The 12,712-nt window shown below is 33.6% G+C and overlaps 1 protein-coding gene across 1 annotated transcript in view; it reads right to left on the bottom strand.

Annotated features, from left to right (window-relative positions):
• Positions 1 to 6,487: 6,487 nt before the first annotated feature.
• The window catches only part of PPP1R12A (protein phosphatase 1 regulatory subunit 12A), a 229,621-nt gene continuing 223,396 nt past the window's right edge, over positions 6,488 to 12,712 (bottom strand). The window contains exons 23-25 of the mRNA XM_007953169.2: positions 11,291 to 11,338; positions 7,644 to 7,694; positions 6,488 to 6,574 (exon numbers count right to left, since the gene is read on the bottom strand). Coding sequence (XP_007951360.1) covers positions 6,488 to 6,574; positions 7,644 to 7,694; positions 11,291 to 11,338 — 186 coding nt within the window. The remainder of the gene's footprint in view (positions 6,575 to 7,643; positions 7,695 to 11,290; positions 11,339 to 12,712) is intronic.

Genomic DNA, 12,712 nt, shown 5'->3' with positions numbered 1-12,712 from the left:
ATTTATCTGAAGAAACTGAGGTTTAATGGTTAGTTCGACCAACATCATACAACTGTAAAGTGATGATGCTGGATTTTATACCCAGATCTGACTAAATTCAAAGCTTTTTGTACTATGTCAAGTGTTTTAAAAAACAGTGCCTTTTAGATGCTTTATGGATCTACAAAATTTTGATACAAATAGTTTGCTCAACGTTTTATATTTTAAAAATTGTAAAAAAAGAACTCAAACACATACAAAATTGGAAAACACTAATGCACTAACATCTATGCCAAGTTATTTCATTTATGTGTGCTGTTTAAACATTCGAATACTATACTTGTATTTGATTTTGTCATTGTTGAGGAAGGTAGTAGCATATGTGAAATTCAATCCAACACATATTCACTCATGTAAATTAGTACACTACTATAGTCTGTTTTATTGCACATTTAATAATAAAAGCAAAGTGCATGTCAAGTGCATCTGCTCAGCAATGTACTGGTCATAATCTAAGAACCATACAGTAAAAGTGAGGGTGTCACAATATTATCTTATTACACCAAAACCCAAACCCACTGCAATCAAGTAGATTATAATTCATAGTGACCTCCATAGATTTCCAAGGCTGTAAATCTTTATGGAAGCAGACTTCCTCATTTTTCTCCCACAGAGCTGCTCCTGGGTTAGAACCACCAACCTTTTGTGTAGCAGCCAAATGCCATAACCACTGCACCACCAGAGCTCCTTATCTTATTATAGAGTGCTTATTTTAAGATTTGGGTACTTTTTTGGGATTAATCTCTGAATTGTTGTAATACAATTTTACTCTGTATTACATATCTGGATTCTACGTGTTTTCAGTGGATGCAAAAATCTACTCAAACCACAGTACCACCAGTGTTGCCTATCTTAATAGGAATACAGAAAGTTCTTGGGTATTAAGTAGCTTAAAGCTCTGGTCATCAATTTAAAATTTCTTTTGAAGAATGCAAAATAAATTTCTTTTTCATAGGGGTTATTATGAAAATCTTTTGCAAACTTATGATGGATTACTGGGCACAGACAGAATTTGCACCAGGGAATCAACTAGCTGCTTGAACATGAGTATACACCAATCTTTAAAAAAAAGATCCATTAGAGGGGAAATGGTATTCAGTAAGGCAGGTCTACTCTGTCCTATACAGTTGCTGAGTCAGTTGACAAAATGGCAATGGGTTTGGTTTGATTAAGGAGAGAAGGGAAAATTTAGCAGATGTGGGGGTAAGAACGTGCAATAAATGCAAAGGTTTAAAAAATAAAAAATGCCATTCTCCATAACATACTACATAAAACATTGCTCCACATCCTACTTTGGGGAGTAGCAACTGGCATCTCAAAACCTTGCAAGCGGCCATCTACAAGCATCAATGGGTCTCTCCTCATCTAGAGCAGAGTCAAGGAAATAAAAAAATTCATGGAAACAATTAGTCCAAGCAATTGGTATACCATATTCCTCAGTCTATATGACTATGAGACCAGAAGAACTAGATGGTGCCCGGCTACCTGTCAACCACTTGGAGGGGGATCTATGTAGGAGATCCTGGATAGAGAGGGAGAACAATGTGAAACAAAACTCAAAATCATTAAAAAAAAAAAAAAAAAAAAAAGGACCAGGTTTGCTGGTCTGATAGATCCTGAAGGAACCACTGAGACTCTGGCCCCTAGCTGCCCTTCAGGTCTGGAACTGAACCCACTCCTGTGGCTTCCAGTCAAACAAAAGATATGAGCTAAACATTTACCGTAGGTAGATACACTCCATAGAGAGAACAATCATGGGAGAATAGAAGCGCTATGTATGCACAGGGAGACGGCTTGGGGCAGGAGTGCAAGGAAAGAAGGACAAACACAGGGAAGAGGTAACTATGGGGAGAAGTAGGAGGGGAGTTGTTGCATTGTGGTAAATTGTAGGCAATGTCATGAGACAAAATGTACGTGAGCTGTTGTATGGAACGTGAATTTGCTCTGTAAACTTTCACCCAAATCACAGTTTAAAAAAAAAAAAAAAGTTAAGGGATGAAAGAAAATCTGTTTACTGGTTATAAGGTTATATACTGTTTCTTAGTAACCAATGTTTGTCTTTTGTGTGACTAGAAGTTTATGAAAAAGGGGAAACTTAAAATAAAAAGCATTTGGACAGTTTCAAAAAAAAAAAGAAATGCCATTCTCAGATATAGTATTAAGCCTATCTATAAAAAAATTTAACTTGAGCAATTCCATGCAAATAAACTTAAACTAAGTGTATAGTGAATAAAACACTGTATTAATTGGGAAAAACAATGATAACTACCACTAAATTGAGGAAGAGCTGCTTTACACTAGACTTGGGGATGTGGAACTAGTTAATAATTTGTAAACCTCAGCCTTCTCAACTGTAGAAGGAAGACATACTCTATTTACCTAGCCTGTTTTAAGGATCAAATGAGATCCTATGAAAACTGATACGTAAGAAAAACTGAGGGTGAAGAAGGGGAAAGAAGCCATATTTTTTCTCACTGCCCCACTTCCAGACTGACAAGAACCAAGTACATGCTCTACAAGCTATGTATTATTTAGGATAGAATCTTGCTCATTTTTTTAAAATATTACCATAATTCTTTTCTTTAGCTTTCTTTAAAGTGAACATTTAGTTGTTCTTTGTGATGTACATGTTTATTAGAATTCAAGCAGGGATGTGAGAGGACAGACTGGCTCAAAAGTGCTTACTTCAAATACAATTTAGAAAACTTGTGCTAAAACTTCAAATTTATAGTAAGAATTAAACAACAACAACAACAAAAAAAACAAACCCACTGCCATCGAGTCGATTCCATTGGGTTTCCAAGGTGGTAAATCTTTATGGAAGTAGATTGCCCCGTCTTCCATGGAATGGCTGGTTGGTTTGAATCACCAACCTTCTGTTTAGCAGTCAAATGCCTTAGGCACTACGCCACCAGAGCTCCTTAGTAAGAAGATAACTCATTATTTACTTTATTCCAAAAATAAAATCTTACACTTCTGGTTCTTACACTCTTATTTTAAATTGAGTACTTTGTAATCTGGCTATTTTGTAGGCATGAAACAGCAATTTGACATTCTCTGTCACTTACCTAGGAGAAAAAGCCCTCTGCTGTTTACTTCAAACTTAACCCCAGAGAAGCTTTCCGAAACAAAAATCAACAAATGGATTGTTACTGATAAACATATAATAAAACAGTGAAACAAAGATTTCATCTTACATTCAATTTTTTTTAACAATTTTCATATGTACATTATCTCAAACATGCACACTCAGACACAGAGAGCCCACACACGCACAGTGCAAAGCGTGGAACATCAAAAGAAAAGACTGTGGATCAGGCAATAATTCATTTTTGTAACAAAAGGATTTCATTAGCAAGGTACAGCCAATGGACAGTTAATGCTCATTAATAATAGACTTTGCTCACAATGCTGCTTATAGCAACAAAGTGAAGAATAAACAATAAATCTATTTATTATGTTTGCTGGAAATATATGATCCTAGTTTGAAGAAAAGAATTTGGCTCTCTGGATATTTTCTCCTCAGTGAATGTTGGCACCAGGAGTCATGTGGTCATGACTAAACCAGAAGAGATTAAGTGGTAATCCTACAGGATCAGTGAATACCTACTTTACTTTTGGTATGGATACTCTGCTGGATAGTTCTATAACCACTTTTATTTGGATTTAAGTAGTTTTACATGTCACATTTTTGTTTTAATAAAGCACAAGTACCAGTGATAATTATCATTCTGCATGCATGGAAGATGTATTAGAAGTAGAATTCAATCTTTGTTGTATTAATTTGTTAAACATACACTTAACTACAAGCCCTCTATCAAAGTTTCAAATTCCAAAGTGTCTCTTTATCTAGTTAGACTGGTGGCTGAACCTTGAATAAATCTAGGCTGAAAAATGTTCTAACATTAAAGTAAATTTTACATTTCAGTGGCATAGTAGTTCTCCATATATATTCCCAAATCTATGTTTGTAGCTAAGAAAAAAAAAAATAGGCTTAATTTAAAAATACCAAAAATATTTATGGAAATGAAATCTTATGCCAAAACAACTACCTTAAGGAAACTCACTGTTATCATTATTTTTTACCCACTTATTACCATAAAAAACTAGTTCTCAGATTCTGCATACAGATAGCTTTATGTAAAATATATAAACATTTGTCCAAATTGGTACACAGATTGCATAAATATAGCAATTAAGATTGTATTTACAGATGTGCACATACAATGTTGTGCAAATTATCACAAAATTACAATTTCAAAAATTATTCAAAGTGGTATCCAATAAAGCAATCAGTGAAAAAATACCCATGCCAAATTTAAATATCAGTTTCAGAACAAAATTTAAAATGCCTTCAGTAAAAGTTCACACATTTAAAATAGTTTTATTCATTTTATTTGTATATGTCAAAATACATTTTTATTTTCAAAATAGTGGGTTTTGCAACTAGTTTCATGCAGAAACAAGGTCTGCTCAATACTACCAATAAAATCAATATAGCACAGTAGCTGTTCAGTTTCAGATACAAAGAATAAATAACCTAAATACAAAACACTAAAATATTAGAAACATGTATTTAATCATTCTTCACAGGCATCCAAACGTCACAAATAGAATCCTCAGCATGCCCAACTGTTGTGCAACCAGAACATGTTGCAGTCACTCAAACTGATCAGTTAATTATCTGTATATTTTACCTCTGCAATAAGACCATGGAAACGCTCTATATTCAGACCCACCATTCATACAGTTCAAATAAAACCAAAAATAAAACTCCCACAACTATCCTTGTACCTTTAAAAATCAAGAATCCTGAGCTTGGTAGTAAGAGCATAACCTTATATCTTCATAAAACCAATCAAGAGAAAGAGGATTTAAAATCCTGCTTACCAAAACACCCTTACCCAACCCCAAAGTAATCTAAAGTAGGCAGTAGAACACAATGACCTTTTAAAATGTAGGGGTACAAATTCACATTTAATATAGTATACAATACAATCAATAATACAATTAGCTACAATAAGCTTTACAATGTACAATTTATTCAAATGGCTGAACTGTTCAGTGGTTTTTAAGGAGACAGTTATGTGCCAGAAAGATGTAATATTTTTTGCATGGTTTAATGAAAATATAAAAGCTATTGGTCCAAATAAAAGCCATCTTTACTATGTACTTGGTTTTGCTTTTTAAAAAGGCCACTGAAATGTATAAAATGGTCTGAACATGATGGTGGTATCAAAGTCGATGCCTCTTCACATGGCAATAACAGTGCATTTAACAGTAACTCACGGGTTAAATCTGCAAATGATTTCATAGTATTACTTTGGCTAGCACAACAGTTGTAGACATCACTCAGATAAATACAGGTATGTGAAATGTGAAGCATTTATCTTATGCAACTTTAATCATGTCTGAATACTATCAAATGAAAACTGAAAATAAAAGTAAAAGCACTTTACAGTAGAAACCTTTTGTAAAGATAGGGCTCCATATAATGTATAAATTTTAAACTCTTTATATCACATTGTTAACAAATTTTGTTTGTAACACTATTATGGAGTAGCCTACTCTGCATTAATAGACATTTGAAATAATAGTCAAGCATGCCATGTGGTGATCTAAAAATCAAAACAGTACACTTATTTATATATACAGCATCACTCAGTACCTGCTAAAATGAAAGTGAAAATTACAGAACCTAACATCTTATACTACAATAATAATAAAAAAGTGACCAATGAAGGCAGAAAATAGTACTTAAAGGGATCTAATCTCAATCGACTTTAAAGCATTCATATAAGAAATAAATGCATATTGCACAAACAGTGAAAGCAATGTTCCACCAAGCAATTCAGTTCCAGGTGGGAGACAACACAGCACTAGCCTAATACATTTATTTCATAAGAGCAGGTGTTCTTTTCTTTAAATGAAAAAGCTGTGAAAACATGGAAGAGTCTGCCACATGAAGAGTTAGAAGGAAAAAATACAAACCCAAACTTAGATGTAAAGCAAAAAAATTAAATATAGAAAAACTGGACACTGTGGCACATCAAAAAATGTTGAATAACTGTCTTCTGTGAGAGCCGAAAGTTTTTGTTGACACAAAAGTATTTATGTACAACTAAGGCTTACTGGTTAAATATCTGAGGCATATCTGGCCTTGAACACTTTCCTTATATGCTGGAGCTGTAAACAAGTTTTCTCAGTCATTTAAAAAAAAAAAAACAAAAATAACAAACTTCTCAGCAGCTGCATTAACATGAAACAATGGTCTTGATTTAAAAACAAAAAAACCAATATTAAACAAAACAAAACCCTAGAGAAGAGGGCATTTGGCAGGATATCCGAAAACAACAGTCTCCTAGGGTTCTTCCCAGGCTTCCAGTGACAGCCATTTATGGTCCACTGGGTTACTAATATATGCAATTCCATGACTTGCTGCTTTTTTTTATTTGGAAAGTTTGCTTATAACTCTGATCAAGGCCCCATTTTCATCCTTTAGCCTCTGGTTGTCTGCCTTTAGGTCTGGTAACATCTATGGGGGAAAAATGGAAGAGTCTTTTACTTCAACAAAAAGATAAAATATTACTATGTTATATTCCACTAAAACACACGTCAACAAGCTTTATCAGTCACAGATATTTCTGGGGCTAAAACATGTATCAGGAAAAAAAAAATCAAACTTTGATATTGCGAAGCTAATTAGTTTACCCTTTCATGACTGAATTATTTTCTGCTTTGATTTTCTTGTTGATACCATGTGTTTTCAGTAATGGATATAGCATGCTGAAATCAAGGGAAAAAATTTTTTTTTTTTTAGGTTATTATGGATTTTGATACAATTATATGGAACATGTATGTCTCAAGGGTGAGGCCTGTTTCTTCAGATCTCATGGATTTACATAGGTCCCTGCCATGCAGTAGCATGTATTACAACTGTGATACCAGCTTTCCAACAAATCTGAGGAGGTGAAAATCTGGGTGGGTGATATACGTACCATGGGTCACGAAAGGGTTAACAAATGACTCAATGAAAGGTTGATTTTCTCAACGTATCAATAGAAATTTACTAAATCACTTGATATTATAACTCACAAACACACCATATTAGAACAGGTGGGGGGGGCGGGGGCGGGGGCGGGGAATGAAACCTGTGTTTGTTAGTGTAATAATTTAGAAATATTACTTAGCTTAGCAATCCTACCTAAGACAAGTTCTGCTCCATTTTAAAACACAACACAGGAAATATCTTTAGTACTTTGCAATGATCTTAAAACACATCAACATCAAATGAACATTATTAATGCTAAAATTATTGGTAATGAAAATGAGACAAAAATCCCAAATCTCTTATCATCATCATTGTCTAATTTCTTCTACACCTGAACTTCAAAAGTATTATACAAATTATACAAATAATTTGAGTTACAAATCTTTCCCTAACTCACAGCTCACCTAAAATCAGGATTTAAGAAGAGAAGCAGAAGATATCGATAATTTACAAATTAGGCAATCAACTGTGAGAACAATGAATGCAAACACGGTATTACAGAATTTAAATTAATAAACAGCACTCTCTTTTATAAACAGCATGATTTACTTACTTTGAGCTCCTCTTCCATTTCAGATATTCTTCTTTCTAGAGCTCTTCGTTCCTATATCAACATAAAGTATTAGTATTAATTATTAAAGTATTACATTCTTAAATTTTCTTCTATATTGTGAAACAGTGATACTTTAGAATCAAAGATCAAATCAGGAGCAATAAAGAAAAAAGATGTGATGCCAGTGATGTGTAAAGAGCTTTCCAAAACTTCAGAGTAATTTGAAGATCTGTATTTTCATTACTTTTTATAAGCTCTTTCTTTAGAAGTTTGGTTTTCTGGAAAGATTCTACGTATTGTGTTCAAACTATTTTTTACTTCACATAAAACTTAGGTATTCCTAAGTTTTGAATAAATCGATACTCAAGACTGAAGAGTGTACAGAAAAGGGTAACAAAAACCTCACACAAAGATGCAATCACACTATGGTGAATATAAGCAGAAAAGCAGAGAAGCAAACATGCCTAAATTATGCCTACTATATAATTTCAAAAGGATCTAAAAATGTTTTTCTCCTTCACCTACATTACTTACTAGCCATATTTATGCAATATTTTATAGCTTTGTATTAGGTTGGTACTGAGTGTAGCATTAACGCAGTGAAATCTAATAGGGAAGCAATTACAGCATTTATTTTAAACTATTATTTCTTTTCAAAGAGTGACAGGCAAAGGCAACATACAACACATTATTGCAGCATATTCTTTTGTTTCCCCTTAAGTAATAAGCATTCTAGAGTGTTACGCAAAAAGCAAGCAGCAGTAATTGATGTGATGTAAAACTTTGGTTAGATCATACCGCCCAGAAGATACTGACTCTTGCCGGTCACCTTTCAGATACAAACCATTTAAATTTAGTTTAATCACACTGAAACTATTTCCAAGACATTTCTTTCCCAGATTAAAAATTATTATTGTTATAGAGTAAAACAGTTCATTCACTGGAAATGTTAATGTTTTTAGGGTACGTGATTTTAAAAATAGATGGAATCTTAATCTCTTAACATCATGTTATTCTAATATTGGCATGCTTAAACATTATTACATATACAAACTGTTATTTTCTACATATAGTTCCCTTCCCTTTCTCCTAGTTAATAATCTAGACATGACAGTTTATATAAATCATTGTACTTTTCAAAATACTAGCATATACAGTATCATACTCAATCCTTTTAACTTTGTGAAGTTTCAGAAATAGCTTATTTCCTCTGAATGACAAATAATCTCCATGAACCTGATGTGACTAGGTGTTTTCAAGATTTTAACTCCTTAGTGGTAAAGTAAAATAAGAACATTACACCAAATTCACTGGTACCCTACTGGCTCAATGAAATCTGATAACTGTAAAAATGCAGGTAGTTTCTTACACTAAATTTATTAACATTAAAAAATATATATGGTTAAAAGAAAATCCACGTAAAGTGCTTAGCCCAGTGCCTGCGTGTTATACAGAGTGCTGAATAAATGCTGCCAGTTATTAATACATTATTCCTTAAATTTAGAGTAAATTACTACTTTGCACATTATCTGCACCCGAGAGGCAGATAAAGAAGGCAGTAGGGTGAGAATGTCAGAATAAGCACATGTGTGTAAGTTTAGAAAAATAAAAAAGGGCAGACACCATTATGGATAATTTGAATTCTTTTGCTATAGGAAAAAGTAAATATTCTTGAAAAATGTGAGCATTTCAGTCTCAAAAATAGTACTTTGATAAAGTATATTCTGTATTACTTATATTGAGCTGTCTTCATCTCAAATATTACTTTATTAGTTCTAATTTCACTTTTTCGATCATAGAGATAAAATTTAACAAGTTATACTGTGAAAAGATACAACAATCAACTTTAAACTTAGTAAAATAAGTGATTCTAAAATTTTAGCAATTAATAGTAAACTATTAATTTTTTAATCCAAAATACTAATTGAAAAAATATTCTGAAATCATAATATTTAATTAGAAGCTAATTGGTAGCTTCTGCAAGGTACAATTTGTTGTTTTTGTTGTTATTTCCTGTCGAGTCGGACCCTACTCATAGCGACCCCTCCTTGGGTTCCGAGGCGGTATCGCTATGGAAGTCATATTCCTTCCAAGGAGTGGCTGGTGGGTTTGAACCACCACCCTACTCATAGCGACCCCTCCTTGGGTTCCGAGGCGGTATCGCTATGGAAGTCATATTCCTTCCAAGGAGTGGCTGGTGGGTTTGAACCACCGGCCTTCTGGTTAGCAGTCAAGTACGTTAGGCACTATATTACCAGAGCCCCCAGGTACGATTTAGTAGATGATATATTAACAAACTATAATTGTTTATTTTTATATTGCATTTTTTAAATCACTTTTTATTTTGGTAAAAAACACAGATTTTAAGAATAGAAAAGGAGAAATGTTTTTCTATCAATATCTCTTGATTATTTATTTTTTGAATCTCAGAGATCATAGCAAACCAGGATGTAATTTCTTCTCTGGCTGAGACCATGAAAGTCTAGTCACTACACACTTGCACCACAGATACTCTTTTAGCACTCTTACTTTAACTCTTGGATTATTTATACATTGTCATCTGTTCAGAATAAATTTGAAAAATTATTCCTATGACTACTACCAGAGTTCTGGTCAATAATAGTTAATGGAGAGAAATGCAAGTCAATCTAAAAATAAAAAATAAAAAAACACCCAAATCTATTGCTGTCAAGTTGATTCTGACTCATAGCAACCATGAAGGACAGAGAAGAACTGGCCCATAGAGTTTCCAAAGCTGAAAATCTCTAAGGAAGCAGACTGACATCTTTCCTACCACAGAGCAGCTAGTGGGATGGAACTGCTGACCTTTTGGTTAACAGTTGAGCACTTAAACACTATGCCACCAGGATCCTTGAATATATATCACAGCCAGATAAAATGAGATAATATAGAAACATAAAATGATATAAAGATATTTTTATAATCAATGTTTTTCTGTTTACTATCCCTACTTAATTATTTAAATTCAAAATTAAATTTAACAAACTATTATTAAATTGCTAACTTAAAAAGTCATTTTAGAAAGATACATTAAAAAATGACTGGATGCCCCAGAATCTTAACTTCAAGAACCAAAATGTTTTGATTTTGCAAAGAAATGATACATGATTGAAATGTTCTATGTATATAATCAGAAAAATCACAAAGATAAAGTATTTCAAAGACATCAAGTTTATTATCACAACATATACATTTTGGAAACAAGCAAACTAGTTTTAATGCATTAAAAGAAACATGGAAAATTAAGTCTTACTACCCCATAGAACTTTTACTAACTTAAAGTTACCGTCTACAAAAACAAAACTAAACTAAACAAACAAATAAAAAACCTACCATCGCTTCTACAAAACAATACAAAAAGAAAAAAACAAAACAAACCCATTGCCACTGATTAATTCCAACTCAGTGATTCTACAGGACAGGGGAGAACTGCCCTATAGCGTTTCCCAGGCTGTAATCTTTACAGGAGCAAATGGCCACATCTTTCTCCTATGGAGCAGCCAGTGAATTCGAAATGCTGACCTTTTGGTTAGCAGCTGAACTCTCAACCACTCTGCTACCAGGGCTCCTTCCACAAAACAATTAAGGGAGAAAATGATAATTTATTCAGTAAGATAAACACTTACCCGTTTTTCCATTTCCAACAGTGACCTATCAGCAAATCTTTCTTGTCTCTGAAACACAGTAAATTATAAAAGGGATGTAAGTGCAATAAAGATGGGGGTGCTGGGTCACACAGTAACTCCTCTTTAATAAGTGTTAAAAGAAATCCCACGAAAAAATGGTTGAAATAGCTATGTACATATTCTACCACATTAAAAAAAATCAAATAATAACTTAAAAAATCACACTACTTTGATGGAATAATTAATATACAGGTATGAGTAAAGAAAAGAGGGTTTGTACAGAAATAACAAGAGAATAAAAGGAATGTTTGGGTAGAATGGTCTTTAAAGGTCTCATCTTAAGGTCTATATACCACTTTTCCTCGTGTTTTTACATAGCTTAGCTGTAGTTAGGGGTGGCTGAGAACTGTAGAACAAAAACAAGAACATCCTAGGTTTCCCTCACATCCTCAACCTCTCACCTCCTTTCCTGCACCACCAGCAGGAGGTGCTAATCAGAATGCTTAGATTTCAAGATCTTAATTGGAATGTGTTTACTACCAGACTGAATAACTTTGCATCTATGCATCCAGACCAATAAATGGGTCTTTCTGCCCTCTCCCATAGCTTAACTCTCTCTCTAGAGTTCTCTATTGTAATCATCCATGTTTCAGAACTGGTAAGAGGGTTGGGTTCTATTTACATTTGTCAGAAGACCTAGCTATTAAAGGTTTTCTCCGTGTAGTGAGCTCAGGTCTCTCTTTTTTTTTTTTCCCTGCTTACTACCATGCAACCAGCTCAAAGTTTATAATATCCTGAGGTTTTGGTTTGGCTTTAGTGAGATGGAAAGGCCTCTTTGGTTTTAAGCCACACTGCATCTGGATATCTGGCACAGGCCCAGTTTTAAACAAGTGGTATTTTAGTTCTTATTTCCACTGACCTTTGTACTTTTAGGATTCCTGGTCAATTTGCAGAAAATGAAAACTTATCAAATGGCTCATTCCCTAAAAACCAATTTGTTGAATAATCAATTTTACCAATTCACCAAAAATGGTTTTTTGAAAACTTTAACAGGAATCTTCCTGTGGCTACTGACCACAAAATATACTTTAAAAAAATTTTCACTATCAACTTAGCAAAATTTTAGTGTTTAATGTGGTAATTTTTTTTGCTTACAGTTGCTTTTCCCCTCAAATATTTCTTTTTCTTTTCTTTTTTATTTTTTATTGTGATTTCGGTGAAAATTTACAAAGCAAATTCACTTTCCAAACAGCAGTTCACATATACTTTGTCTCATGACACTGACCACAATTTACCACAATGCAATAGCTCCCCTCCTACTTTCTCCTGATAGTTACCTCTTCCCTGTGTCCATCCCTCCATGCACTCCTGCCCCCTGAGCTGTCTCCCTGTGCATAAGCAGCCCTTCTTTCTCCCATGATT

Source organism: Orycteropus afer, unplaced genomic scaffold, assembly GCF_000298275.1.
Source record: "Orycteropus afer afer isolate SDZICR_OR568_19922 unplaced genomic scaffold, OryAfe1.0 scaffold00375, whole genome shotgun sequence".
Taxonomy (NCBI): Eukaryota; Metazoa; Chordata; class Mammalia; order Tubulidentata; family Orycteropodidae; genus Orycteropus; species Orycteropus afer.
Note: the sequence above shows the minus strand (reverse complement) of the source record. Positions and strands in the feature narration are given on the sequence as shown.